Raw genomic sequence first — 27,895 nt, 5'->3', positions numbered from 1 at the left:
GCCTCCTCTCGTCCGCGTCCCCTGCGGCTCCTCTGGCCTCGGCCGCGCCAGGCCCCTTTGGTCCCCCGAGCTCCCATCCCCCAGCCCCCGCTGTACAGAGGCCCTGAGAACGGGGGTCGCCCGAGCATCGGCTCACCTCCCTCGATTTAATACGGGTGGGGAGACAGAGGTCCCCAAAGGTTAAGCGACTCAGCCTTTGCGCTCCTCTGGCCAGGTCGCCTCATTCCCAGGGAGCAGCGCCCCTCCGGCTTCGCGTCCCGAGCGATCTGGCTTCTCAAAGAGCGCGGGCATCACCTGTTGCCCGGCCTCCCTTTCCACGCCAACTCTCAGGGGAGCGGGCGCGAGCGCTTCAGCTCCGGGCTAACCCTGGCTCCTCCAGGGCCCATCCCCGCGCGTCCCGGCCTCGAGCTCCGCCCCGACCCCGCCCCCAGGCCCCATGCGCCCCTGGCCCCGCCCCCGTGGCCGCCCCGAGTCCCCCCAACGCGGCGGGCCGCTCAGAGCCAACGCTCCGCCCCGGGCCCGCCCCGGCCCTCCGCGCGCCCCCAGCCCGCCCCCAGCCCCGCCCCCGCGGCCGCCCGGCGTCCCTCCCATCCCGGCCGCCCCGGCTCAGGGCCAGCGCTCCGCTCCAGCCCCGCCCCTGGCCCCCCCACCTGCTCCCCACTCCTCCCGCCCCCCCACGCGCCCCGCCTCCACGCGCGGGGCGCGCCCCGACACCCGAGGGGCCGGGCGGCGGCGCGGCGGGGCCGCGCGCTCGGCTCGGGTTTCGGCCCGCCCCCGGCGCCGGCGTGACCCCTCCTCGGGCGCGGGCGGGCCGGGCCCAGCTGGCCGGCGCCCCGCCCCCGGCCCGGAGCTCCGGGCGCTATAAGAGGGCAGCGGCCGCGGGGCGCCCTGCGCGGGGCCGGGAGCGCGATGGTCAGCCGCCGAGGCGCGGCAAGATGCTGGATGGGCCCCTGCTGGCGCGCTGGCTGGCCGCGGCCTTCGCGCTGACGCTGCTGCTCGCCGCGCTGCGCCCCTCGGCCGCCTACTTCGGGTAGGTGCCTCGGCGGCCCGGCCGGCAGGCGGGCGGGCGGGCGGCGCGGGGACGGGGCGCGGGGCGGGCGGCCCAGGTGCGCGGGCCCGGGCCGGCTGGCGCGGGCCAGCGGGTTGCCGGGCGCTGTTTGCGGCGTGCGCGTCGCTCCGTCAGCGGGTCAGTGTCCTCGCGGCGCTGCGTGGGGAGAGGGGCCGGCATACCCGACGGGCTGGCACGGGGTCGTGGTCCTCGGTGACCCCGGAGGCGTCGTCTCTGCGACGCGCCCGTGCGCGGGGCTCCCTGGAGCTCGGGGACCAAGCCTGGTCCTGGCGCTCTGTTAGGCCGCCGAGTTCTGGCGGAACGGCTGGAGCCTCTCCTGGCCCCTACCCACCCACCCCCCTTGCAGCTTCCCCCTCCTTTCTCTCCTCGAGAAGTTAATTTAACAACAACAAAAAAATACGTACAAAATCCAGATGTTCCCTGCACTGAGCCCCAAAGGAAAAAAAAAAAAAATAACTCCAAGCTGGAGGAATTTATTTTTCTTGCGCTTTGCTTCTTACGCCCGCTCGGGCCCCGGCAGGAGCGCTTCTGTGGGACCTGGCCGGCTGCGCAGGGCCCGGCCCGGGCGTGAGCGCGGCCCCCCGCTGCTGTCTCAGGGGTCGCTGCCCCGCGCGCTTCTCCGTAGTAGCAGTTCGCGTGGTTTCGGCGCGTCGCTCTCTGTCGTTCATTCCTGCTCTTCCTCGTCCCTGTCTCCCAGATCTGGGATGTCCAGCCCAGAGACCTTTGGGGACCCTCCGTCGCTGTGCCACGCAGACGGGCACCCTGAGGTCCGGGGTGGCACGGCGCAAACAGCCCTCGGGGCCCCTCAGCGTCAGCTCCTGCCGCCCAGGCGCCGCCCCTGGAGCCGCGGCCCACCCTCGCGCCCTGGCCCCTGCGCTGGGTGCCCGGCGCCGCTCCTGGCCGCCGCCCTCTGCCCGTCACCTGTTCCCTCGCCCCGGGCCCGGGCGCAGTCGCGCGGCAGCTGGCCGGCAGAGGGCCCCGTTGGTCCAGAAATGTGCCACGGCCAGGGCGGGGAGAGGCCACTGGGCGAGGAGCCCTGCAGGTGTATCCTGTTCTCAAAGAAAATAAAATATTTTCATGGGAAACTTTCCCTTTGTGTTTTTCTTTCCCCCCTTTCTCCTTCTGTTCCTTTCTCCTGGGTCGTCTTCCAGGGTCAGCTCCGTGTCTCCTTCCCCTGGAGACCCCACCCGGCAGGCTCTCCTGGCTCCGGCTCTGGGCCGGGCCCTGCCTGGGGCCTGGGCTGGGCCAGAGGCTCGCACGCCCCGCGCCGTCTGTGCAGCCTGGCCTCGCCCTCGCGCGCAGAGGGAGGGTCAGAGGATGGCCGTCTGGCCGCAGGTCCTCGGTGAGTCAGCCAGCTGTGCCTTCCCGCTCGGTCTGCTCACCAGGCTCCAGACACACCCTGGGCTTGTCTGCTCTGCGAGTCTCCCTGCTGCCCGCCCACGGGGGGAGGTGGGGGTCCTGGCTCCTGGCCCCCGGCAGCACCTCTGGGGGAGTCGCTGAGCTCTGCCATTTAGCCAGTGGGCGTGTGGGTGGGACGCAGGGAGGCCTTGGTGCCCCTGTCACCCCTCTGACCAGCTCTCTTGCCCAGCACTTTGGCCCCAAAGGCTGACCTGTGGGCAGCATAGGGGACAGACGTGCTGCCCCAGGGACAGCTGGCTCTGCTGGGGCCCCTGCCACGCCCAGCACCGGGCAGGAGAGCTGGGTTCTGCATGACGGACAGAGGTCCTGGAACGGGGGCAGGCCTGGTGCCAGCTGGACGGGCAGGGGAGGGTAGGGACCCGGCGCCGGAGGGGTCCTTACCCAGCAAGCTCCTCAGGGAGGTGACTCCCAAGGTGGAGCCAGATGCAGAAGGAGAGGAGGGGGCAAGATGTGCTCTGAGCTGGTGGTCTGTGTGTGGAGGCCCAGCCCTTCTGCTCTGGGGCCCTTTCTCCCAGCCCAGCAAAGTGGTGGAAGCTGGAGGGCTGGGGGGAGGAGATGGCCCAAGGTGGGCAGGGCAGGGCTGGGACTGGGGGCTTCCCTCCCAACCTGCAGTGGCCGAGGAGCAGGAGGAAGGAGCTGGGATTCAGGCCCTCCTTCTCCCTTCCCCCCTCTCCAAAAGCTCTGCCTGGCACACGGAGGCTCGCAGGCAGGCAGGGTAGCTCCAGTTACAGCCCAGAAACCCAGAGAGGCTGGCCCGGGGGTGGGGGTGGGGGGGCGTGTCACGTGGTCGGCGGAGCCCTCCCTGCCCCCTCCCCGGGGCTGCAACCCAACCCGCCCTGCTCCTGTTGCCCTTTCAGTCTCTGGCCACTAGGCAAGACCCTCCAGGCCGCGGGGAAGGGGTTCTTCCCTCTTCCTCCGTGGCCTGGCCCTGCTTCTTGGCGGTGTGATTAGCAGGTGGTGTTTCCATCTGGTTCTCCAGGGGCCTAGACAGCTTGGCCTGATGCCCTCCTGGAAGGAGGAGGGTGCCTGGCTCCCAGCAGAAAGGGGCCGGCCCGAGGTCTCCTGGCGAGTTTGGGAAACAGACTCAGACCCCCACCTCCCCATGCCCCATGCACCTGGGTGGGCTGAAAGCTTTGCCTGCGTCCGGCCCTGCCTCAGGCCTTAGAGGGCAGAAGAGGGAGCTGAGTGGTGTTCTGTGTATGCTGAAAATCTGTTCAGGAAGGGCTGCCCCTAAACCCAGGGTGGGGGGCCCTGCTGCCCCCCAAGCATGGAGCCAGGGGCTGGGTCCAGCAGAGTGGGTACCTCAGTGCCCTTTGCTTACCCACGTGTGTCAAGCCAGCCCCAGCGGAGGCTCCCAGGGGGCCACTAGACTTGCCTCTAGGGGCTGCCAGGGGAGCCTCAGGCTTCCAACGTGGGTCCTCTTCAGAGAACTAGGACAGGCTGTCGTGGGCCCTGAGGCCTTTTCTTGGATTGGTCCCAGCACCCCACATTCTATGGGAAACCTTTGCAGGCTGGCTTGGGGAAGCCGGTCTGGCTGTGGGGGTGTGGTACCAGAGGGCTCCCTCCGCCAGGCCACCTGTCAGGGCAGGGGGCGCTCCGAGCGGTGTGAAAGGCAGCCAAGGTGCTCTGGGCCACTGCAAATGGGGCTGGTTAGGGCCCACGTTCTTTCTGTGATGGAAATATAACTCCTGTCCCGTAAACTCACCCTGTTAGAGCATGCAGTGCAGTGGGATTTGGTACATCTACAAGGCGGTGTGGCCAGCACCACTATCTAATTCCAGAGTGTTCCATCACCCCAGAAACCTCACATCCTGTCTCCCCTCCCCCCCCCCAGCCCCTGGCAACCGCTAATCCACTTTCTGTCTCTGTGGATTTGCCTGTTCTGGACATTTTACATAAGTGGAACCATACCGCATGTGGCCTTCGTGCCTGGCTTATTTCAGCAAGGATAACATTTTCAAGATTCATCCACGCTGTAGCATGAATCCGTGAGCCTTTCCCTTTGTGACCGAGTGATATTCGATTGTGCGGACACGGACTAGTTTTTCTTCCGTGCATCTGCTGACGGGCACCTGGGTGGGTCCACCGTTTGGCTCTTGTCATGCTGCGGTGAGCACTGGTGTAAAGTTTCCCTGTGTTTTCAGTTCTGCTGGGTAATCCCTGGAGGTGGAATTTCTGGATCCCGTGGTAACTCTGTTTCTATTTTGGAGGAACGCTCCCACTGGCCACGCACCTCCACATAGTCGCTAGTTCTAGTTGTTTCTGGTTTTTTGTTTTGTTCTGCTTTTTAGTCTAGCCTTCCTAGGGGGTGTAGGGTGGTATCTCATCGTGGTCTGATTTGCACTTCCCTGATGCCTAGCGATGTTGGGCCTCCTTCGTGGGCATCTTGCTCATCTGTGTGCCTTCTTTGGAGAAATCTCTACTCAGTTTCGTTGCCCAGCGCTTGGCTGGGTTGTGGGTCTTTGTTGTTGATTTGTACAAAGAGCTCTTTATATATGTGGATCTGTTCTTGGACAGAGGACAAGCTGAACCGTGAGCCGGCAGACTGTCTCTCATGCGTGCATGCAGAGGCTACTTGCGTGGGCCTTCACAGTGGGTCATCCTCCTGCTTGGCTCCTGGCATGACTCTTGGTGCAGGTGACTGTCTGTTTGCTGGGGCCTGGTCTAGGGGCCTGGTCAGGGGTTCTGGGGACTTGCAGAGGAGGCTTCCCTGGCCCTGCCCTCAGGCACTGCTGTCCTGGTGGGGCTGGCTGTGTGCCTGGGGTCAGCGTCAGGGTGTGGGTACGCCCTCTGTATGAGCCTGGGGCCCAGCCGGGGTCCTGTGTGGCCACGTGCCTGCTGGCTGCCGAGAGGAGGGGTGCCCGGCCGGTCCCCGGAGGAGGTAGAAGAGGGAGGGGCTCCAGGGCAGGAGGAGGGAGCCCTGGCGTGGTAGGCCTGTGGTAGGCTGGGGGCTCAGGCTCAGCAGTGGGGGAAGCCAGCCCCTCGTGGTGAAGCTGGGGTGACCCAGAGCCCACTGGGGCTGGGGAGGGGCTGCCCAGTGGGGAGGTGTCCCCGGTGATCCCGGGGTGATGGAGCCGTGAGCTGAGTAAGCAGCAGTCCGGGCTGACGCTGCCCACAGAGACCACCTCAGGACAGACATGCCCGGAGCCCTGCGAGACCTCAGGTCCAGCGTTTGGTGGGGAGGCCGTGGAGTACTCCAGAGGCTCCGGAGAGCATAGGCCTGCAGTGGGAGCTGAGGGAGAGGGAGGGTCCAGGCGAGTGGCCTTCTCCACAGTGTCCAGGGCAGCCGACTGGCCAGCAGGGAGAGTGGCCCTGTGGGTGAGACCTCAGAGAGATGAGCAAGGGGGGACGTGAGGTAGGGAGGGAGAGCATGGAGGGGCCTGGACCCTGGGGCTGGGGCAGGTGTGGGGAGGCAGGTGGAAGGAGTGGGTGGGCAAGGGTGGGGACGTGCCCCTGGATCTCTGCTCTCCAGAGTCTGTCCTTCCTCCTCTCCTCCTGGCCAGTCTGCTCTGTGGGCTCTGCCCCCCTCACCCCCCAGCACAGAGGCCAGTAGAGAGAGGCAGGTGCGAGCCTCAGCCCAGACCAGGCCTCTAGGCTGGGGGCCTCCCGAGGCCTCGTGGGGAACCTGAGGTGAGGAGGAAGCCACGGCCACCTGGCCCCCCTCAGCTGTGGGAGCAGATGTCCTGCCACAGCCGGCGGCCGTCTGGACAGGGGGACAGCTGGCCTAATCTCGCACTGTGGCCGGGACCCAACTCCAGAGCCGAGGGCGCTGGTGGGACCCTGCCTGGGCTCCCAGGGTGGCCCTGGCCCAGGGCGCCGCCCGCTGCCTGCCCAGGGGGGCCCCCCATGTCGAGGACAATAGGAGAAGTGTGTGGGCAGCTTTTCTCCTGGAAAAGAATGCATGCACACGATTCCTCCCGGGGGGCTGTGGGACCTGGACTCGGGAGGCGTGATGAGCTGATAAGGGGCCTGGGTTGGTTTTCCTGGCCGTCGAAAAATGACACCTGTCAGCAGGGCCGGCACCCGGCCCCCTTAATCCTGGAGGGGCATGAGCTCCCTTTGTGTGTTGTCCTGGTGGGCAGTGCGGGGGCCCCTGCAGGGCCCGCCCCGGCTTAGGGAGGCACAGTTGTCTGGGAAGTGGGCACGGCCAGGCCGCCCCTGCAGGCAAGCATGCTTGCTGCCTGTGGAACAGGGCTGTTGGCCTCCCCCCGCTCCAGGGTCGGCCTCAGCTGTCACCTCCTCCAGGAAGCCGGCCGCAGCCTCCCTGCAGCCGACCTCTAGCCAGCCCAGAGCTCTCCTCCAAGCTGCCCTGGGCTGGTGTGTCCGCGGCCCGTGGGGGCCCATTGCTCGTCTGCTCCCTCTCTCTGCACTCGGGAGCCCCTGTGGGGTCTGAGGGGCTCCTTCCCCAGGCTGGCCAGCCCCCTACCCACCCCGGCCCTGACTTCCCCAGCTGCACCCCCCACCCTGCCCTCCGGCGTGCAGAGAGTGGGCCAGGGTGCCGCGGACCCATGACTCGGGCCGTCAGATGGGGGCTTTGTGGGCCCGTGCTGAGGGGTGGGGGGCCCCTCTGGAGCCCCCCAGGGCAAGGGTGTGGATCGAGGGCTTGGAGCACCCCCTGGTACGGGCGGAGGAGGTGGGGTCTGTGGTCTGGGCTGGATGCGGGGCAGTGTGTTCCTGCAGGGGCTCATCATTAAGGCATATCCGGGGCCGGCCAGTGGCAGGTGGGCCGTGCTGACCTGGGTGGCGTGCTGGCCGCCCGGCTCCACGACCCGTGGGCCCGGCCCACCGTCCTTCCCTGCCCCTCCCAGCGCGGTTCCTGGCTGGCCTGGCGCCCCGGCCACAGGAGGAAACCCGGCCGCCCAGCTGGCAGGCCCTGCTCCTCGAGACCGGCAGCCGGACGAGGGAATGGAAAAAGGCAAGCCTCAAGCTGCGTTTGTTTTTCTTAGCGATACCTGAGGTAGACGCGGCCAGGGAAGTGGTCTGGCCCGGGACGAGAGGCTGCCAGGGCTCCCAGACCAGAGCACGTCAGAACCGGCTCCCTCCCGGGCACCCGGGCAGCAGCTGTCCCAGGCGACCCCGGGGTGGGACGGCGGTCGGGGCTGTCCCGGCGTCCCCGTCCATGCTGGGCATGCGGGGGCCAGCCCCAGGCAGCGAGGTGGTCATGGAGCTGACAGTCCTGGCAGCCTTCCCAGCGTGCCCGCCCCCCGTCCTGCCCGTCCCTCCTTGTGACAGCTCGTGGGGACTTGGGCTGTCTGGGAGGCCTGGGGCCTCGCCGATGGGGGCACAGGGGCGGCCTGGGTACTCCTGTCCCTCCATGAAGCCACAGCTCCCCGACCTCTCCCCTCGGCTGTCCGTGAGTCTGGGGCCCCTTCAGCCCGCCATTCAGGCTCCAGGAAGGGGCTGGTGGGCCAGCAGCCTGCAGGGCCTGGGGTCCCGGGACTTCGCTTGCCCTGCTGGGGCTGGGCTCACGGACAGCAGGCCCTGCGTGGTGCAGTTTGCCAGGCGTGGCTGAGTCCTGTGTCCGCCGGCTGACCCCCAGGCCGGGCCAGCTTGAGCCAAGAGCTCCCCTGAAGCATCCAGGCTGCAGGCTCGCTGTGCCCACATGGACGCAGCCTGTCAGTGAGTGAGCAGGGAGGGGGCGCCCTGGAATGTCGGGGCCCCGCGGCTCTCACAGCTGATGGAGGGGACAGCTGTCTTAGACGCAGGGGTGTTCGGCCCGTCGTCAGCATGAGCCCACCCTCCCACCCTGCTCCCTGGAGCCCGTGGCCCCTGTCTCCTCCTTGGCATGTCTGGGCACCAGATAACAGTGCAGCCCGCAGGGAGCGCCCAGGCTCTAGCGCTGTCAGCATCCCCAAGTCCTGCGTGCTTGGTGGGGAGACCGGACAGGGCTCCGTTAGGCAGCAGGCCTGGGGAGGATGGAGGGTTAATCTCAGAACCAGCGTCTCAGCATTGGAATTTGTTTTGAATTTGATTCACACAGAAATTAAACGCCGTCTGGTGGGGCTGAGGTTTCCTTGGCCGGGCGCTGTGACTTCGGCAACTCTGGCCTCTTCTCCCTCCGCCCAGCCCAGGGAGCTGGGTTTGTGGGCAGGGTGGCCCTTGGGGTGGCCGGGCCTGTTGGCCGGAGGAAGGGCTGTTGGGATCTGCCCCCACTGCAGAGCGGGAAGGAGCAAGAGCTCTGGGGACCAGGCCATCCAGGGCCCCGGGGCTCCCAGGCTCCTGCCTGAGGACAAGGACATCCCCCACCCCTTGGCAGCAGCCCCCGTCCAGCCACCTAGCGGCCCTTGGGAGCAGGTATGGGAGCGTGTGTGACCCGCTAGGTGCTCAGAGGGGTGGCCCCATCCCCAGGCTGCCAAGCATGACAGTCTCAGACCTGGCCCACGTAGGGAGACGGGCACCTCAACTTGGCTGTGTCTGTCCTGGGTTCTTTTCACTCCTGGTGGGACTGGGGTGGGGTCTTCCTGGAGCTGCAGCAGGCTGGTCCTCAGCAGCACAGAACCTAGTCCAGGGTGACCGTGCCTCAAGATCCTTATCTTAATTACATCCACAAAGGTCCTTATTCCAAACAGGGTGCATTCCAAGCTTCCAGAGGGTGTGACTTTGGGGACCTTTGTCTCCTCCCTCTGTGTTCGGTGACCAATACAGTTCAGGGGTAGCTGGTGGGCATGCATGGAGACGCCTCTGTGGGCCTCGGCAAGCACGGCAGTGGACCTGTGAGCTGAACGTTGCAGGCCAAATGGAAGTTCTTGGTGTGCTTTCTGGAGTGAGATAAGCCTGGAATTTCTGCAAGGAGTAAGAGACCACAAAAACTGACCCAGCAGGTTTGGAAAAACCAAGTGGAACTGGGGGGAAACATGTGAGGTGTTGGTCAATTTGAAAGCAGATTAGAAATAGCCGAAGAGCATTAGCAAGGTTAGAAGATGGGGCAGGAAAGTTACCCCAAGCGCGGCCCGTGGGGGAGCCTTCACGCCTCCATGGAGGCCAGAGGCCAGACTCAGGGACTGGCAGACAGGGGTCCCATCTGAAGAGAATGCTGAGCATTTTCTGAGATTCTGAGAATTTGTCAGTGTCATCTACAGGATTCAGGAGGAGTCCTGAGCAGAAAACACAAAAATCATACCAGAACATACAGAACTGGAACCACAAGATGCCCAAAACAAAGAACCATAAGAGCAGAGTCTGGGAAGACAAACGCAGATGACCTCTCAAGGCTGGTCAGCCTGGTGGCGGGCTGCAGAGTGGCCAGCTGGGAGCCTGCTGGGGTATGGCTACCCTGCAAGGAGCTGAAAGAAAGGCATTGCAGACAAGCTACGAGCCACTCTGAGGGACAGTGTCCAGGAGCAGGTAACCGGGTGCTGAACCGCTTCTTGTCAGCTCCTGACAATGGGACTAAGATGCACAATGGTGTGCAATTCGGGGAGTCCTCAGGGTTGTGTCCTCAGGCCTGGCATTGCCCATCATCAGGCGTGTCCTTGTGAGGTAGCCATGAAGGTAATGGAAATGTGAGACTTCAGACTGCCGGGCGGAGATGGGGTAACAAGAAATAACCCGAAACGAGGCAAGACAGGAGGAATAGAAACAGCGGGCAGGGCCAGCAGACAGTGGAGGACATGCCCCAGCTGTAAGGCTGAGCATATTGGGGTTGTAGAGGGGTCTTCGGTCTGATCACCGGCTCTGGGAGAGACACAGAGAAGATGTCAGCATAGAGAATGCAGGAGGGTGGAGAGAGTATACACCAACTCAGTGGACCATGAGGGAGAGAGCAACACCAGAGAGAGACAGAGAAAAATTCATCACGATCCAGGCTCTGCATGGCCACCTGAGCTATGATCCAGGCTCTGCACGGTGACCCACACTGTGATCCAGGCTCTGCATGGTGGCCTGAGCATGACTGAGGTTGTACACAGTCTCCAGGCTGTGATCCAGGCTCTGCACGGTGACCCATGCTGTGATCTAGGCTCTGCACGGTGACCTGAGCTGTGATCCAGGCTCTGCACGGTGACCTGAGCTGTGACTGAGGTTGTACACAGTCTCCAGGCTGTGATCCAGGCTCTGCACAGTCACATGAGTTGTGACCCAGGCTCTGCACGGTGATGTGAGCTGTGACTGAGGTTGTACACAGTCTCCAGGCTATGACCCAGGCTCTGCATGTTGACCTGAGCTGTGACCCAGGCTCTGCATGTTGACCCGAGTTGTGACCCAGGCTCTGCACGGTGACCCGAGCTGTGATCCAGGCTCTGCACGGTGATGTGAGCTGTGATTGAGGTTGTACACAGTCTCCAGGCTATGACCCAGGCTCTGCATGTTGACCCGAGCTGTGACCCAGGCTCTGCACGGTGACCCGAGCTGTGATCCAGGCTCTGCACAATGACCTGAGCTGTGACTGAGGTTGTACACAGTCTCCAGGTTGTGATCCAGGCTCTGCACGGTGATCTGAGCTGTGATTGAGGTTGTACACAGTCTCCAGGCTATGACCCAGGCTCTGCATGTTGACCCGAGCTGTGATCCAGGCTCTGCACAGTGACCTGAGCTGTGACTAAGGTTGTGCCGTCTCCAGGCTGTGATCCAGGCTCTGCACAGTCACATGAGTTGTGACCCAGGCTCTGCACAGTGATCTGAGCTGTGATTGAGGTTGTACACAGTCTCCAGGTTGTGATCCAGGCTCTGCATGGTGATGTGAGCTGTGATTGAGGTGTACACAGTCTCCAGGCTGTGATCCAGGCTCTGCACGGTGACCAGAGCTGCGACTCAGCCTCTGCGTGGTGACCTGAGCTGTGACCCAGGCTCTGCATGTTGACCTGAGTTGTGACCCAGGCTCTGCACGGTGACCCGAGCTGTGATCCAGGCTCTGCACGGTGACCTGAGCTGTGACTGAGGTTGTACACAGTCTCCAGGCTGTGATCCAGGCTCTGCACAGTCACATGAGTTGTGACCCAGGCTCTGCACGGTGATGTGAGCTGTGATTGAGGTTGTACACAGTCTCCAGGCTATGACCCAGGCTCTGCATGTTGACCTGAGTTGTGACCCAGGCTCTGCACGGTGACCTGAGCTGTGATCCAGGCTCTGCACAGTGACCTGAGCTGTGACTGAGGCCGTACACAGTCTCCAGGCTGTGGGACTCAGGCTCTGCACAGTGATCTGATTCTGATGCAGGTGCAGTAGGAGCTGAAATGCATTATTTGAGAAGTGGAGAGAAGCCTGGAAGCACTCAGCAAGTGTCGGTCACAGATCTGAGGAAGAGAACAGTAAGCTAAACCCAGAGAAAGTGGAGGGAAGAAATTAGGAGCAGCAAAACAGTACCTGTGCATCGGAGACGAAAGGAGCCCTGTGTGGCAAGACCTGCGGCGTTGGGCGCGGTGAATGCCTGCAGGAGCTGTAGACATGTGCACACACAGGCATGTGGATGACTCCAGCGCAGGGCTTGAGCACCAGCTGAGCAGGACACGGTCTGTCGCTGTGCTGGGATGGTACTTGAAATGCAAGGGAGTGAAGCACCCACACACAGCAGCATGAGTGCACCCTGAAAACATGACGCTGTTGGTGTGAGTGCGTTGTCACAGGCCACGTGCCGTATGGTTGCGTTCGTGCGAAATGTCCAGGACAGGGAAACCCACAGAGATGAAGTGGATTAGTGGTGGCCAGGGGCTGGGGGGCTGGGAGCTAAAGGGGTGCATTTCTTTTTGAGACCATGAAATGCTCTAAAATTGACCGTGGCAGTGTTTGCACCCGTCTGAGAATATGCTGCAAAACCCTGAGTTGTAGACCTTAAATAGGTGATTTTATGGCATATGATTTATATCTCAATAAAGCTGTTTGGAAAAGAGAAGGAAAAAGAAAAAAAGAAAAGTGATTGGATCAGAAGGGAGATCTTTTCATCCAGAAAAGGTCGGGCTGCGTGGCTTCGTGGCAAGTTCTACTGAACAGTTAAGAAGACGTGATTCTAACCTGACCCGTCTTCCAGGAAATTTAAAAAACGAATTCTCTCGAAGGCACTGACACCCAGCAGGATGAGCACAGAAGAGAAAATTGCAAACGCAGATGCGAAAGGCCTAGACACAACATCCTGGGGTTACAGCTGACTGCACAGAGGAAGGACGAGGATGCTGGTGTCTAGCCTCAGGAAAACCAGTGGGTGGGATTCCTTGTTTTAGCAGATTAAAGCGGAAAAATCCCATGCCATCAGAGGCAGGGACCACATCTGATGACCTTCGACATCCGTTGGTGAGTTTTGAAAAGCTCTTAGCAAACGAAAAGCAGAGGGAGCTTTAACCTGCTGTGGGGTGCCCAGGAGACAGCCAGCGAACCTCAGGCTTGTTGACGAAATGGCCGGAGCTTCCCTTTTAAGCCCAGGAGTCAGACAGGGATGGCCGCCGCTACCCTCGTCTGAACCCGTGTGCTGCTCGCTGTCCTCACAGACCCTTAGGCAGGATGGGGGTGTGTCTGTCCCGTGACAAATGGGCACATTCCCTGGCTCTGGCCTCTGGTGCTCCACCTGCCTGCAGGGTGTGGGCGTCTCCCACCGGCCGGGTCTGGGTGGCGGAGATAGGAGTTTTGGTGCGTGCAGGGGGTGAGCGAGGGGGGAGGGTCCCCACTTCCTGGCACTGATGCCCATGGTTATCTCCCACGCGGGGCCACCTGCCCACAAGCTCACTGGATGGCTTTGTGCCAGTGGGTGCTGCAGAGCCAAGATCGGGGCGCTGGGCCCCAGGGGGCAGTTGGCAGATTCTGCACCGTGGCGCTCAGAGCCCTCGCTGTGGCAGGAAGGCAAGCAGGATGGCCTGGGATAGAAAGAGAAAGAAAGCAGCTTTGTGTCTCGGCAGACCTACGACTGCACACAGAGCATATGAAAGCCATCCGAGGTGAATCACGGCTGCGGCGGTAAGTTGCACTTGTGTGGGTCCCACGTCATCACCCCTGGAATCTGGGGCAGACCTCAGGTGGGGAATCTACCTGAAGACCCCGGAGAGCAGCAGGAGGGACTTCCCAGCAGAGACTCACTCTTGCTGTCTAGCAAGCCCATCGCACCTGTGAGCCTCCAGCGGGTTCTCAGACCCCCCGCGAGCATCAGCCCCCAGCGGGTTCTCGGACCTCCTGTGAGCATCAGCCCCCAGTGGGTTCTCAGACCTCCTGCGAGCTGGGCAGCCTCCAGCAGGTTCTCGGACCCCTTCCCCCTGCGAGTTTCAGACCCCTGCGGGTTCTCGGACCCCCCGCAAGCATCAGCCTCCAGCAGCTTCTTGGACCTCCGTGAGCGTCAGCCCGGATCTGGTTCTCTGACCTCCCACGACCTTCAGCCCCCAGCAGGTTCTCAGACCCCCCTGCGACCATCAGCTCCCAGCGGGTTCTTGGACCTCCCGGGATCGTCAGCCCCCAGTGCGTTCTCGGACCTCCTCTGAGCATCAGCCCCCAGCGGGTTCTCGGACCTCCCGGGATCGTCAGCCCCCAGCGCGTTCTCGGACCTCCTGTGAGCATCAGCCCCCAGCGGGTTCTCAGACCTCTCGGGATTGTCAGCCCCCAGCCGGTTCTCAGACCCCCCGCGAGCGTCAGCCCCCAGCGGGTTCTTGGACCTCCCGCGACTGTCAGCCTCCAGTGGGTTCTCGGACCTCCCAAGAGCATCAGCCTCCAGTGGCTTCTTGGACCCCCGCGAGCGTCAGCCCAGATCGGGTTCTCTGACCTCCCACGACCTTCAGCCCCCAGCGGGTTCTCAGACCCCCTGCGACCGTCAGCCCCCAGCGGGTTCTCGGACCTCCCATGAGCGTCAGCCCCCAGCGGGTTCTCAGACCCCCCGCGAGCGTCAGCCCCCAGCGGGTTCTCGGACCTCCCGGGATCGTCAGCCCCCAGCGCGTTCTCGGACCTCCTGTGAGCATCAGCCCCCAGTGGGTTCCCAGACCTCCTGCGAACGGCAGCCTCCAGCAGGTTTTCGGACCCCCTCCCCCTGCGAGCGTCAGCCCCCAGCGGGTTTTCGGACCCCCCGCGAGCGTCAGCCCCCAGCGGGTTTTCGGACCCCCCGCGAGCGTCAGCCCCCAGCGGGTCCTCGGACCTCCTGTGAGCATCAGCCCCCAGTGGGTTCTCGGACCTCCTGCCAGCAGCAGCCTCCAGCAGGTTCTCAGACCCCCTCCCCCCGCGAGTGTCAGCCCCCAGCGGGTTCTTGGACCTCCCGCGACTGTCAGCCTCCAGTGGGTTCTCGGACCTCCCAAGAGCATCAGCCTCCAGTGGCTTCTTGGACCCCCGCGAGCGTCAGCCCAGATCGGGTTCTCTGACCTCCCACGACCTTCAGCCCCCAGCGGGTTCTCAGACCCCCTGCGACCGTCAGCCCCCAGCGGGTTCTCGGACCTCCCATGAGCGTCAGCCCCCAGCGGGTTCTCAGACCCCCCGCGAGCGTCAGCCCCCAGCGGGTTCTCGGACCTCCCGGGATCGTCAGCCCCCAGCGCGTTCTCGGACCTCCTGTGAGCATCAGCCCCCAGTGGGTTCCCAGACCTCCTGCGAACGGCAGCCTCCAGCAGGTTTTCGGACCCCCTCCCCCTGCGAGCGTCAGCCCCCAGCGGGTTTTCGGACCCCCCGCGAGCGTCAGCCCCCAGCGGGTTTTCGGACCCCCCGCGAGCGTCAGCCCCCAGCGGGTCCTCGGACCTCCTGTGAGCATCAGCCCCCAGTGGGTTCTCGGACCTCCTGCCAGCAGCAGCCTCCAGCAGGTTCTCAGACCCCCTCCCCCCGCGAGTGTCAGCCCCCAGCGGGTTCTCGGACCCCCCACGAGCGTCAGCCCCCAGCGGGTTCTTGGACCTCCCGTGACTTGGTCAGCCTCCAGCGGGTTCTCGGACCCCCTGCAACCCTCAGCCCCCAGGGGGCCCTCGGACCTCCCGTGACCCTCAGCCCCCAGCGGGTCCTCAGACCTCCCGCGACCCTCAGCCCCCAGGGGGCCCTCGGACCCCCCGCGACCGTCAGCCCTGAGCGGGCCCTCGGACCTCCCGCGACCCTCAGCCCCCAGGGGGCCCTCGGACCCCCCCGCGACCGTCAGCCCTGAGCGGGCTCTCGGACCTCCCAAGAGCATCAGCCTCCAGTGGCTTCTTGGACCCCCGCGAGCGTCAGCCCGGATCGGGTTTTCTGACCTCCCGCAACCCTCAGCCCCCAGCGGGTCCTCGGACCTCCCACGACCCTCAGCCCCCAGCAGGTCCTCGGACCTCCTGTGCAAAAGCAGAGGCAGCAGGTGCCTGCAGGACAAGCCCCAGTCACACAGCAGCCCATGGATCACCCGCCCAGGGCAGAACTCAGAGTTAGGTGCCATGAGGCTGCAGGGACATTGCAGGGCAGCGTGGAGATGGGGCCCTCAGGGCCCTGCCCAGCCTGGCATGCCGACCTTGGCGCCAGTGGACGCAGCGCGGGTGTCCTGGCATTTAGGAGAAGGTGCTCATGACATTATGGTAGAGGCAGGTTTCCAAAATGGGGTGGAAGAAGGGGCACCTACAGAAGAAAGTTGGACAGGAAAGAGCTTCAGTTTATGGGGAGACACTGTGAGGAGAAGGCCTGTGTTGTCTGGCCAAGGCATGTGCCCGTGTGGTCACTGTGGGGATCGGAGTGCAGTCCCCTCCGGCCTGGGCAGGAAGGGACTCAGGGGCTCCCAGCGCCAGGCTGTTTCTTGAGTGACCTCTGCCCGGCTCTCAGTGTGTCACTTTGTCTTCTGAAAGTACCTGTCACAAAGCGCTGGGCTGCCGCCAAGACCTCCCGTGATGTCTCCCTGGAAAGCAGTCGGCACTGGCCGAGGGCAGCGGGATGGGGCGGGGACGGGGAGGGTCCTGCTGCCTGCCCACTGAGGGGCTGCTGCCTGTGGGCAGCCTGCCCAGGCTTACCTCCCCGCGTGCTGCCTGCGCCCCTAGGTCTGCCCACCTGTCCCAGGCCAGATGCCCGGTGGCGGGGGCAGCAGCTGCGTTGAGCCTGGTGGCAGATGCACTGGTGTGGGGTGGGCAGCTGGGCAGGGGCCTGTGCTGGGCCAGGAGGCCTGGGGCATTCTCCGGGCTGGAAGGTGCAGCCTCCGGACGCGGGACCCACGGTTAGAGGCTGGCTGCCCCAGCCCAGCATGCAGGACCGAGGGCTTGTGTGTGGAGCCTTGCTGTTTTGAATAGGCCACCCGTTGTCCCACCCACATGTGACAAGCTCACAGGTGGCAGAGATAGGAGGGTGGTTCTTCTGCCCCAGGCCTCCTCTGTCCTGGGCTGCCCCGTGCCTGCAGGCCCACTGGAGCAGCTGGCTGGCTTTCTGGCCTCCACAAATACTCCACGGAACGGATGGACCCATCTGTTCAGCCAGGCTCTGGTCTCACGCTTCTGGGGATCTCGCGTCACCGTGGGCGTCGGGCACTGTGTGAACGATGTGAGTCTGTGTGTTTTACGATTATACATCTGTAGCCTGTAATTCCAGAAAGAATACTGGTGGGTGAGCTTTCCAGAATTCCAGCCGTGGAGTATTTCTTCCCGTGTCCAAGACAGTCCTGATTTGTGCTCATCTGAGGAGTGAAAAATAACAGCAGGACGGCTTGATTGCATGTTTATGACTGGGGTAGAGCCTCTTACAACTTTGAACAGATGTGTTCCCTATCCCGTGTGCACTTGCATCCGCTTCCTTTTGCTACTGATCTGCAGGAAAAGCTCGCGCACGCCCACACAGGTGAAGGGAGTTGGCTCTGGGTCTGGGATCCCAGTCGCAGCATTTCCCTGAAAATTGTCCCCTTTGCTGTGCAGAAGTCCCTGCACTTTGAGAGGGTCACACTCACTACCGGATTCTTTTTTTTTTTTAAGATTTTATTTATTTGCGAGAGAGACAATGAGAGACAGAGAGCATGAGAGGGAGGAGGGTCAGAGGGAGAAGCAGACTCCCTGCTGAGCAGGGAGCCCGATGGGGGACTCGATCCCGGGACTCCAGGATCATGACCTGAGCCGAAGGCAGTCGCTTAACCAACTGAGCCACCCAGGCGCCCCTGACTACCGGATTCTGAGTCTCCTTGACAAGCCTTCCTGCCCCAAGAGTGTTCTGTGAGCCTTTTGCTTTTCCCCACCGGCACTTTTGGGGGCTCCTCTCCGAGTTTGGGTTTCTGTCCTGGACGCCCCCCCATTCCCTCTTCCCCATGCACCATCTGCCTGCTTACCCTCACCACCTGCCACCTCCATGTGGGTCTGTCCTCTGCCAGTGCAGCCCCAGGCTGCTCTTGAGCTGAGCACATCGCAGTGGTTACAGGGGCTTGGGGCAGAGGCCAGCCTCGGTGTGGACACAGGCTGACCCCTTGTGAGGTGCGGACATAGGCCAGGCCTTGTGTGCTGTGCGGGCGCAGGCCGGGCCCCCGGTGCCCCTGGGGCAGCCTTGCTCTCGTTGGTCCTTCTGGACACAGGAATGTTTTGGCACCAGCCTGGAGCTTGGTTAATCTCGGAGAATCCGGTCTGGGGGACGTGCAGGTTGTAGGCTCCGGCTCTGCCGAAGCTTGGTGGCACGCTGTTCTGGGCACAGCTGTTGACATTCCTGTCTGGGGACAAGTCTCCACCGTATGAGCTGCCTTTGTGTGAGGAGAGTGGTTCTTCCAGCCTCCGGTGCGGGTCCTCGGGCCCCTGACTGCCCCTGGCCCAGCTCGGCAGCAGTCCTTGTGCTTGGGGCTGTCTGAGCTCCGGCATGAGCCTGAAAGCATACGATGCTGCCCGAGGTTGACCCCTGCCACTTCCCTGCGCCCTTGGGCATGAAGCCCGGGATGGGAATTGGGGGTGCAGGTCACTGCCTCCTCCCTCACCCGCTGCTTTCCAGCAGTGTCTTAGCTCCGAGCTCACAGGTACCTTCTCCCCAAAGGCCTTGCTGCCCACACGGGGCTTCTCTGTGCCTTGGGGACCTTGGGGGCTTCTCCCTCAGCCCGCACCCATGCTGGTCACAGGGCAGCAGCTAGCGCTTTTGGCTCGAAGTGCCCCCAAGCATGTGGTCTGCAGTGTCCGTAGGACTCAAGCTTGTAGGAATCCACCTCGGGTTCTGCTCACCAACACCCTTGTCTTCAGGGCCAGTTGCAGCCCTGCTTCCCTGCAGGTCTCTGCTCAACCCCGCAGAGCTCACTGGTGCCCTGCTGACTCAGAGCACTCCTGGGGAGTAGGGCCAAAGCCTGGGGTGGGTCTTCCCAGGGTGCACACTACATCCGAGTGGGAAGAGCGTGGGAGGCATTCGTTCTTTCCCCTCTGTGTCCATCATAGGCCTCAGGCCTGCCTTCGTGGCTTCACCCTCCACAGTGTGTGTGCAGAAATGCCTCTCTCCCACCTGCCTGCTGCTCCCCTCTGCACCCCAGGCCCAGCCCCAAAGGCAGGGGCTTCGAAAGCCAGGAGCCCAGGTTGTCTCCAGGGAGCCTGGCCTGCAGTGTTGTTGCTGGGGTCTGCTAGAGGGTGGGGTTCGAGGAAGCCCTGCCTGATTCTCTTCCCCGGTAGAAAGCTGCCGGGAGCCCACCCAGTGGCTACCATGCCCTTGAGGGGGCTTTTGAGGGGCAGCAGGAGGAGGGATGGGGCAAGGTGTGGGGATGCCTGGCACGCCTGGCTCCTCTGGGTTGGCTGGCTGGGATGGGGACGCTTGTTTCCTGTGATGCTTATGTGGGGGGACTCTAGCTGGGCACCTCTCCCTCCTGAGGGCTAAGGGTCTGGCCCAGGCTGGGCATGGGTGTGCCTGGAGCCCAGATGTGGCTTCACCCATATGGGGAAACAGAACTGTGGGTTGGAGCACAGAGCAGACAGGAGGTCAGATCAATCCGTCCCGGGATGGAGCACACGAAATGGCTTGGAGGAGCCTGAGAGCAGGGGACTGGCTCAGATGAGAGAGCTGGAGCCGCAGGAGAACCAGGAGCCGCCTGGGTTCCGCCAGGAGGTCCTCAGTGGCCCAGGAGTTCTGGGAGACCCCACTGGGACCTGCAGGGCAAGCCGAACAGGCTGCAGGAGAGCAAGGAGTGAGCCAGGACCCTCTCCAAGAGGCTTCAGGGTCCTGGTGAGGCTGGGCCATCCCAGCTGGTGTCGGCAGAGGGTGGGGGTCCTGCTGTGCTGTGTCGGATGTGGTCCCCTTGTGGCCTGGGATCCTGCAACCCTCCCTGCCCGTGGCGCACACCCTGTGCTGGGCTGTCCTCCCTGTGTGTGCCAGTCGTCGCTTGCCTCCGGGGCGGCCCTCACCCTGGCCTCTCTGTGCCCAGGCTGACGGGCAGCGAGCCCCTGACCATCCTCCCGCTAACCCTGGAGCCAGAGGCCGCCGCCCAGGCACACTACAAGGCCTGCGACCGGCTGAAGCTGGAGCGCAAGCAGAGACGCATGTGCCGCAGAGACCCAGGCGTGGCCGAGACGCTGGTGGAGGCGGTCAGCATGAGCGCGCTGGAGTGCCAGTACCAGTTCCGGTTCGAGCGCTGGAACTGCACTTTGGAGGGCCGTTACCGGGCCAGCCTACTCAAGCGAGGTGAGTGCGCGAGGGGAGCGAGCGGGCAGGACCTCCCTGCCGGCTCTGTGCCCCTGGCTGGGTCCCAGGGGACCTGCGGTGGGGTGGGGGCCTGCGGGGCTTGACTTTCCTCCTGCCCTGCTCCCTCGTGGCTCCTTCTCCACTTGATGCGCCCTAACCCATCCCTCCCTCCTCCTGACTCCAACCACCTGCAGCTCGGTCCTCCTCATGCCCGGCCCCCCCTGTCTAGCTCCTCCATCCTGCTCCACCCCGCTACATCCACCGGCCTGCCCCGTCTCCTGCCCCGCCCCTCCCTCCTGACCCCGCCCCTGCCCCGCCCCTCCCCCTGTAGCCTCCTCCTGCCTGCCCCGCCCCTTCCTTCTGGCCTGCCCCTAGCCTACCCTGCCCTCTTCCCACCCCGCCTCCCGCTAAGCCCCTCCTCGGGGAACAGTTGCTGGCCGCACGAGGCGCATTTGCGCAGCTTTGGCAGCTTTGACGCGGCCGAGGCCGCTCTGATGGCTCTTGCCACGTGGTGGTGACCGAGGCCCAGCGGCTGGGCAAGAGGGGCAGAGGTCCAGCTGGTGCCCTGAGGAGGGAGCCTTCTTTCTCATGTCTCCCTAGGACTCTGATCTGAGCTTCTCAACAGCCTCGTTTAAAAACTGGGGACCTGAGGCCTGGGGCAGGGCAGGGTGGGGTTCGCCAAGGCCCCGCAGCCAGTCTGGTGGGTGGGAGACCCAGAAGGACGAAGTCGCTGATCCCTGAGCAGAGCCTTGAGTTCTCTCTACCCCGCCACATCCTGTGCCTGGGGCACATAGGAGCGCCTCCTCCCTGCGGGAGCGCGGGGCAGCCCAGGCAGGGATGCCCACCCCCGCAAGGGGAACACCAGCAAGGATCCTTTCCGTGGACCCTTCCTTGCGCTCAGGATTCAGCACTCCAGCTGGACTGCTGTGGCAGTCGCTCCCTGGCCCTAAGGTCCCTGTGTCCCCCCGCCCCCAGGCTTCAAGGAGACCGCCTTCCTCTATGCCATCTCCTCAGCCGGCCTGACGCACGCGCTGGCCAAGGCGTGCAGCGCGGGCCGCATGGAGCGCTGCACGTGCGACGAGGCCCCCGACCTGGAGAACCGCGAGGCCTGGCAGTGGGGTGGCTGCGGGGACAACCTCAAGTACAGCAGCAAGTTCGTCAAGGAGTTCCTGGGCCGGCGGTCGAGCAAAGATCTGCGAGCCCGCGTGGACTTCCACAACAACCTCGTGGGTGTGAAGGCAAGCGGGGCGGGGCGCGGAGGGGTGTCAGTGGGGGCGGCGCGCGGGGCTGCGGCTTCGGGGCTCTGCTCCGGCCGCGCGGTACCAGCCAGGGCCTCGAGTCGTCCTGCCTGGCGGGCTCCTTGTCCTACAGGGATGACTAGGTGCCACCATGGTCTTTCGTGGGTTGGGGGGTTGGGGGTGTAAGCTTTTTGGCTGGGCCCTTCTGGGGGCTGCTGGCTGCAGGCGGGCTGGGTCTGGGGGTGCCTGGCTCCTGGCCATCCTCCACCCTCCCTGCAGCCCCTCAGCTCTAGGGCCCACACCAACGGAGGAGGCACCTCCTCACTGTGGCCAAAACAGACAGCCCAGATCACCAAACATCCCCTGAGGCTCTGCCTGGCCGTGGGATGGCCAGGGGGCTCTGCGTGCTCACCAGGCAGCCCCTGGGATGTGGAGCCCCAGCCTGGGAGGGGGTGAGGTAATTAGAGCCAGCCCTGCTCTGAGCCCCTCTTTATTGAGAAACCAGAGTTCTGAGTCCTGCACTTATTAAAGAATCAATTTTCCCCTTTTCTTCAGAGCCCTTGTCCCTCCTTCTGCCCTCCGGGGAGGGGCGGGAGCAGATTAAATCCCCAAGGCGAGGCTACTTCTTTTCTTTCGAGTTCTCCCCTTTGTAAGCTATTAATGAAAAGTCAGAATATGGAAAGGGCTCCATTAGCTCTGCGGGGCCTGGGTAAGCAGCGCTTTAATTAAATTTGTCCGGGTTTCTCAGCAGAGTGTCATTAAATGTGACTCTTCTATTGCTTGACCAGAGGGCAGCTACATTTCCTAATCCCCCTCAAGCCAGCCGGCCCTCCCTTGGGGCAGCGTGGGAGCTCAGGCCTGTCTGGGGATGGGGCCCACTGGGGAGGGCCTCCCCTCTCTGCTGCCACGGACCCCAGTGTGGGTGGTCAGGCAGGAGGCCCTTCGGGGCAGCCATGTATGTGTAGGTGGGGGTGCCGCCCCCCCCACCCGGGGGCCGATATGGAGGATCCAGTGACCATTCCGCCAGGTGGGCAAGCTAACTCATTTGTCCTCACTTCTCCAGGAAGCAGGCTGCTGAGACCAGACTGGGAGGTCCTGGTGGGGTGTTGACAGCAGGGCGACAGGGGTGGCGTGCCCAGCCCCTGCAGAGGGCAGCCCCGGACGTGGGGAGGGACTGTCTCCACAGGAGGCCTCCAGTCTGGAGGCCACAGTACTGGATGTAGGACTTCTGTCCTGGGCCACCTGTGGCTTGGAGGAGAGAGGGACAGGCGCATGAGCTGGGAAGCCTGGGTGATGGGCAGTGGGGAAGCCCCTAGGCTGGGCTTGGGTCTGGGGGAGCTGTGGGGTCCGGTCATCTGTAGGGGCTGTTCCCGGCTTCGCAGCGTGGCCCTCATGCGCGGCTGCCCTCCCCCCCACCAGGTAATCAAGGCCGGGGTGGAGACCACGTGCAAGTGCCACGGTGTGTCGGGCTCCTGCACGGTGCGGACATGCTGGCGACAGCTGGCGCCCTTCCATGAGGTGGGCAAACGCCTGAAACACAAGTACGAGACGGCCCTCAAGGTGGGCAGCACCACCAACGAGGCCACCGGTGAGGCCGGTGCCATCTCCCCGCCTCGGGGCCGGGCGGCTGGGCCGGGCGGCAGCGACCCACTGCCCCGCACGCCGGATCTCGTGCACCTGGATGACTCGCCCAGCTTCTGCCTGGCCAGCCGCTTCTCCCCGGGCACCGCCGGCCGCAGGTGCCACCGGGAGAAGAACTGCGAGAGCATCTGCTGTGGGCGTGGCCACAACACGCAGAGTCGGGTGGTGACGCGGCCCTGCCAGTGCCAGGTTCGCTGGTGCTGCTACGTGGAGTGCAGGCAGTGCACACAGCGCGAGGAGGTCTACACCTGCAAGGGCTGAGCTGCCCGGCCCCGCCCCCTGCTGCGGGGGCGAGGCGGTGCGTGCAGCGCGGGGGGGTCTACACCTGCCGGGGCTGAGCCCCCGGCCCCGCCCCCTGCTGCGGGGGCGAGGCGGTGCGTGCAGCGCGAGGGGTCCGCCCCCTGCTGCGGGGGCGAGGCGGTGCGCGCCTCGCGAGGGGTCTACACCTGCAGGGGCTGAGGCTCCGGGCTGCGGCCCCCCGCACACTTGGCACGTGGCGGCGGGAGCCCGGAGACTGGCCGGCCTGGCTGTCTCTGCCCCTTCGTCCCCCCTTGCAAAGACCCAGAGGCGGGAGGTGGCCCTGGTCTGGCCCCTGCGTCCCCTCTGCCCGCCCCCACCCCCATGACCTGAGAGCGTTGTACGATGCTTTCCAAGCTCTGTCCGTCCCTAAGAGGCCAGTTCCTGCAGAGCAGCGCCCCTCCCTGCTCTGGGCTCCCGCCGAGAAGCAGAAGGTTCACCTTTGTGACCCCACAGGGCCCCTGTGCGGCCGCCTGTGGGCTGTCCTGCTCCAGCACCGGCTTAGAGAGTCAAACCACTAGGAGAGGGACAGCCCGGCCGCCCGGGTGTGCGGGTTACTGCCGTCCCCTCTGACAAGGAGCACTTCTCTCGGGAGTGATAGCGGTGACTTTTAAGTTATTTTTATTTAACTAATATATAATTATTATTTGTCCGTCCCTGCCCTGTCTCGGGCTGTGGCTCCCCTACTCTGGGTGGAGCCCGGTCTGGAAGGCCCCTGTCCTCCCTCCCCTCCACGTCCCCTCCACGTCCCCTCCTAACCTCTGCCTGATCTGCTTTGTCGTTTGAAACCACTGAATCAAGAGGGACGTTGCTGTTGTTGTGTCTAAAGTAGAAAGCAGGTTGTGTCTGGCCACTGCCCTCAGGGCTTCTGGAAGCCCGGTCCCTGTAGCCCAGGCCAGGTGCCCCCGGTGAGACTGTCCTGGGAGGCGGGTGGACCGCACTCCAGGCCCGTCTGTGTAGGTTTGGAGACCACGGTCGCCAAGGGTGGCCTGCCCTCCCCCCGGGCGTTGGTATGGCGGAGGGGCAAGGCCAGCCCCTTGGAGGGGTCCTTTCACATAGCTTGCTTTGTGTTACTGTGGGAGGAGGCAGAGCTGAGGACGGAGGTGGACGGTGAGAATCTGGGGCTAGGGTTTGGCAACCGTAGGCTGTTCCCCTTGGCCATGCTGTTGTCTTTGCAGGGAAAAAAAAACCGGATGGGCTACACTGACCTGGTTTGGTTTGAGTGTGTGTGTATGCGTGTGTATATGTGCGTGAGCGCACACGTGCATGTGTGCAGGAATGCACCTGCGTGTGTGTGTGCATGCGTGTGAGCACGTGTGCATGAGTGTGCCTGTGAGTACATGGGTGCATGTGCTGTGTGCTGTATGCACGTGTGTGTTTGTGTGTGCGAACGTGTGCATGTGTGTGTATATGCGTGAGCGCACACGTGCATGTGTGCAGGAATGCACCTGCGTGTGTGTACATGCGTGTGAGCATGTGTGTGCATGAGTGTGCCTGTGAGTACATGGGTGCATGTGCTGCGTGCTGTATGCACGTGTGTGAGTGTGTGTGCGCGAACGTGTGCATGCGTGTGTCTATATGCGTGAGCGCACACATGCATGTGTGCAGGAATGCACCTGCGTTTGTGTGCATGCGTGTGAGCACGTGTGTGCATGAGTGTGCCTGTGAGTACATGGGTGCATGTGCTGCGTGCTGTATGCACGTGTGTGTGTGTGCGCGAACGTGTGCATGCGTGCGTATATGTGCGTGAGCACACACGTGCATGTGTGCAGGAATGCACCTGCGTGTGTGTGCATGCGTGTGAGCACGTGTGTGCATGAGTGTGCCTGTGAGTACATGGGTGCATGTGCTGCGTGCTGTATGCACGTGTGTGAGTGTGTTTGTGTGTGCGAACGTGTGCATGTGTGGCGCATGCGTGTGTGTGGTGCGCATGCATGCCTGTGGGTGAGCAGGTGTCCCCGTGTGTCTGTGGGGTGTGCGCCGATTCGCGCTGTCCTGGCATGGCCAGTGGTCAGCTGGGGCATGGCCTCCACCCAGGGCCCTTCCTCCGCACGAGGCTGTCCTTGCCATGTTGGTGTGAGCAGCAGCCTTGGCTTCTAGGTCCTCCGGCCCGGGGCCTGTCCGGCTCGGCTGTGGCTGTGCTCTGGTGGGGCACAGGCGCTGGGTGGCAGTGCAGACACGGGAACTACTGAGTGAGGGGGTTCCTTGGGGTCCCGCGGGCTCCAGGAACCCTGGGGACTGTGTTTTTAGAAGAAAACCTATTTATGTCGATGTGGGTCTCTTTGTCCCTCTGTTACAGTGTAAATAGGACAGTCTACTCTGTGGTTCCAAGAACATCCCCGAGAATACTTAGTACTGACAGGGTGGGGGCGGGGCCAGAGCTGCTGGGGAGCTGCCACACCCCAGGACAAGACTGTAGCTCAGTCACTACTGGGTCTGCAAAGGCAGCCCGTCGGAGGAAGGGTCTTGTAATCAGATACCACATTTAGCTCTGTGTCATAAATATAAAGGAAAGTATTTTCTGAAACAAGGCAGACTGAAAACGTCTGCTGGCTGGCTTGTTTATATATAAGTATATATCAGAATATCTTGCTAAGCAAAGAAGCAACTCCTCCTGACAGAGCCTCTCTTCTAGGCTGCTTCTCTTCCGTGCGGGGGAGAGCCTCTAGAAGAAACTGTGTTCTGTGGCAGGGCACAGAGCCCCCGGGGTCAGCCTTTCTGGGAAGGGGAGCCGGCCACAGGGAGGAGCCGCGCTGAGGGCCAGGCAGGTCCCGGCCACCTGCTCCCCACCAGCCACACAGACGTGGACTCCTGGCCTGGTTCGGCCAGGTCCGGGCGGGGCGGGAGGAGAGGGGCATTCACACACGAGAACTCGTGTCTCTGTGCGGAGTCTCGTGCGAGCCTATCAATTTCTCTACCTCATCTGTATAGCGAGTAGGTGTGTACTCGAGTGACTTGGAGAATGTATTTATTTAACGGCTTTGTGTAACAGAACAGAAACAAAATGGACACTAAATAAATGTATTTTAAATTATAGCCCCTTCTGAGTCTGCTGCCTTCCGAGGGGTTCTGGATGGCCTGAGGGAGGAGGACCTGATGGGGGAGGAGGGCCTGGGGGGGAGGAGGGCCTGAGGGGGGGAGGAGGGCCTGGGGGGGGAGGAGGGCCTGAGGGAGGAGGATCTGAGGGGGGAGGAGGGTCTGAGGGAGAAGGGCCAGAGAAAGGGGTGTGAGGGAGGAGGGAGGGCCTGAGGGAGGAGGATCTGAGGGGGGAGGAGGGCCTGAGGGAGGAGGGCCTGATGGGGGAGGAGGGCCTGAGGGAGGAGGAGGGTCTGAGGGAGGAGGACCTGAGGGGGGAGGAGGGCTTGAGGGAGGAGGGCCTGAGGGGGGAGGAGGGCCTGAGGGGGGGAGGGTCGGGGGGGAGGAGGGCCTGAGGGGGGAGGAGTGCGTGAGGGAGGAGGACCTGAGGGGGGAGGAGTGTGTGAGGGAGGAGGGCATGGGGAGGAAGGCCTGGGGGGGAGGATCTGAGGGAGGAGGATCTGAGGGGGGAGCAGGGCATGGGAGGAGGATCTGAGGGGGGAGGAGGGCATAGGGAGGAGTACCTGAGGGGGGATGAAGGCATGGGGGGAGGATCTGAGGGGCGAGGAGGACCTGGGGGGAGGATCTGAGGGGGTAGGAGGACATGGGGAGGAGGATGTGAGGGGGGAGGAGGACCTGGGGGGAGGATCTGAGGTGGGAGGAGGGCATGGGGAAGAGGATCTGAGGGGGGGAGGACCTGGGGGGAGGATCTGAGGGGGGGAGGAGGACATGGGGGGAGGATCTGAGGGGGGAGGAGGGCATGGGGAGGAGGATCTGAGGGGGGAGGAGGGCATGGGGAGGAGGATCTGGGGGGGAGGAGGACCTGGGGGGAGGATCTGAGTGGGGAGGAGGGCATGGGGGGGAGGATCTGAGGGGGGAGGAGGATGGAGGATCTGAGGGGGGAGGAGGGCATGGGGAGGAGGATCTGAGTGGGGAGGAGGACCTGGGGGGAGGATCTGAGTGGGGAGGAGGGCATGGGGGGAGGATCTGAGGGGGGAGGAGGGCATGGGTGGGAGGATCTGAGGGGAGGAGGGCATGGGGAGGAGGATCTGGGGGGGAGGAGGACCTGGGGGGGAGGATCTGAGTGGGGAGGAGGGCATGGGGGAGGATCTGAGGGGGGAGGGCCTGAGTGGGGAGGAGGTATGGGCTTTAGGAGCAGGCAGTCCCATGCAGGCCAAGCACCACCCAGCCCGCTGCAGAGGTGGGAGAGTGCTGTCTCCCTGTTCACACATGGGGAGGCTGCAGTTCTGCTGTGCAGAGGCCCCTGTCAGAGGTCCCATGGATCCCCTAACAGGCCGACTAGTGGCGCTGGGTCCCTTCGTGCCCTGCTCCTTCCAGCTCAGCCTCTGATCCCAGCACACCCTGCAGGCTCTCTTGTCTGCAGGCGGGCCAGGCAAGGCCCCGCCCACGTCTCCCTGGAGCCCCTGTGTTATGTCCAGGGCACAAGGCCACAAGTGAGGGCTTCCAGCAACGGGAATTCCTCTCCCACATCTGGAGGCCTGAAGATGAAGCTGTGGGCTGGGCCTCACTCTGTCCAGAGGCTCCAGGGAAGGGTCCTTCCTGCCTCTCCCCGTTGCTGGAGCCCCAGGCTGTCCTGGGCTCATGGGCACTCCACCCCACCTCTCCTGTCCCTTCCTGGACACCTGTCACGGGAGGTAGGACCCAGCAGAGTATCCAGTATGCTTTCGTCTTGGCATCATTAATCACGTCTGCAAAGACC

The 27,895-nt window shown here is 63.5% G+C and overlaps 1 protein-coding gene across 1 annotated transcript; it reads left to right on the top strand.

Annotated features, from left to right (window-relative positions):
- Nucleotides 1-865: 865 nt before the first annotated feature.
- On the top strand, nt 866-26,124 carry WNT9A (Wnt family member 9A). The gene is made up of 4 exons (XM_045889944.3): nt 866-1,030; nt 19,668-19,924; nt 20,900-21,162; nt 22,582-26,124. The coding sequence occupies exons 1-4, from the start codon at nt 936-938 to the stop codon at nt 23,062-23,064; spliced, it is 1,098 nt and encodes a 365-aa protein (XP_045745900.1). The 5' UTR covers nt 866-935; the 3' UTR covers nt 23,065-26,124.
- Nucleotides 26,125-27,895: the final 1,771 nt, after the last annotated feature.

This window comes from Mirounga angustirostris, unplaced genomic scaffold (assembly GCF_029215605.1).
Source record: "Mirounga angustirostris isolate CCGP_5_RB_7025 unplaced genomic scaffold, mMirAng1.0.hap1 SCAF_7, whole genome shotgun sequence".
Lineage (NCBI taxonomy): Eukaryota > Metazoa > Chordata > Mammalia > Carnivora > Phocidae > Mirounga > Mirounga angustirostris.
The sequence above is the reverse complement of the archived record's forward strand: the minus strand, read 5'-3'. Positions and strand labels throughout refer to the sequence as shown.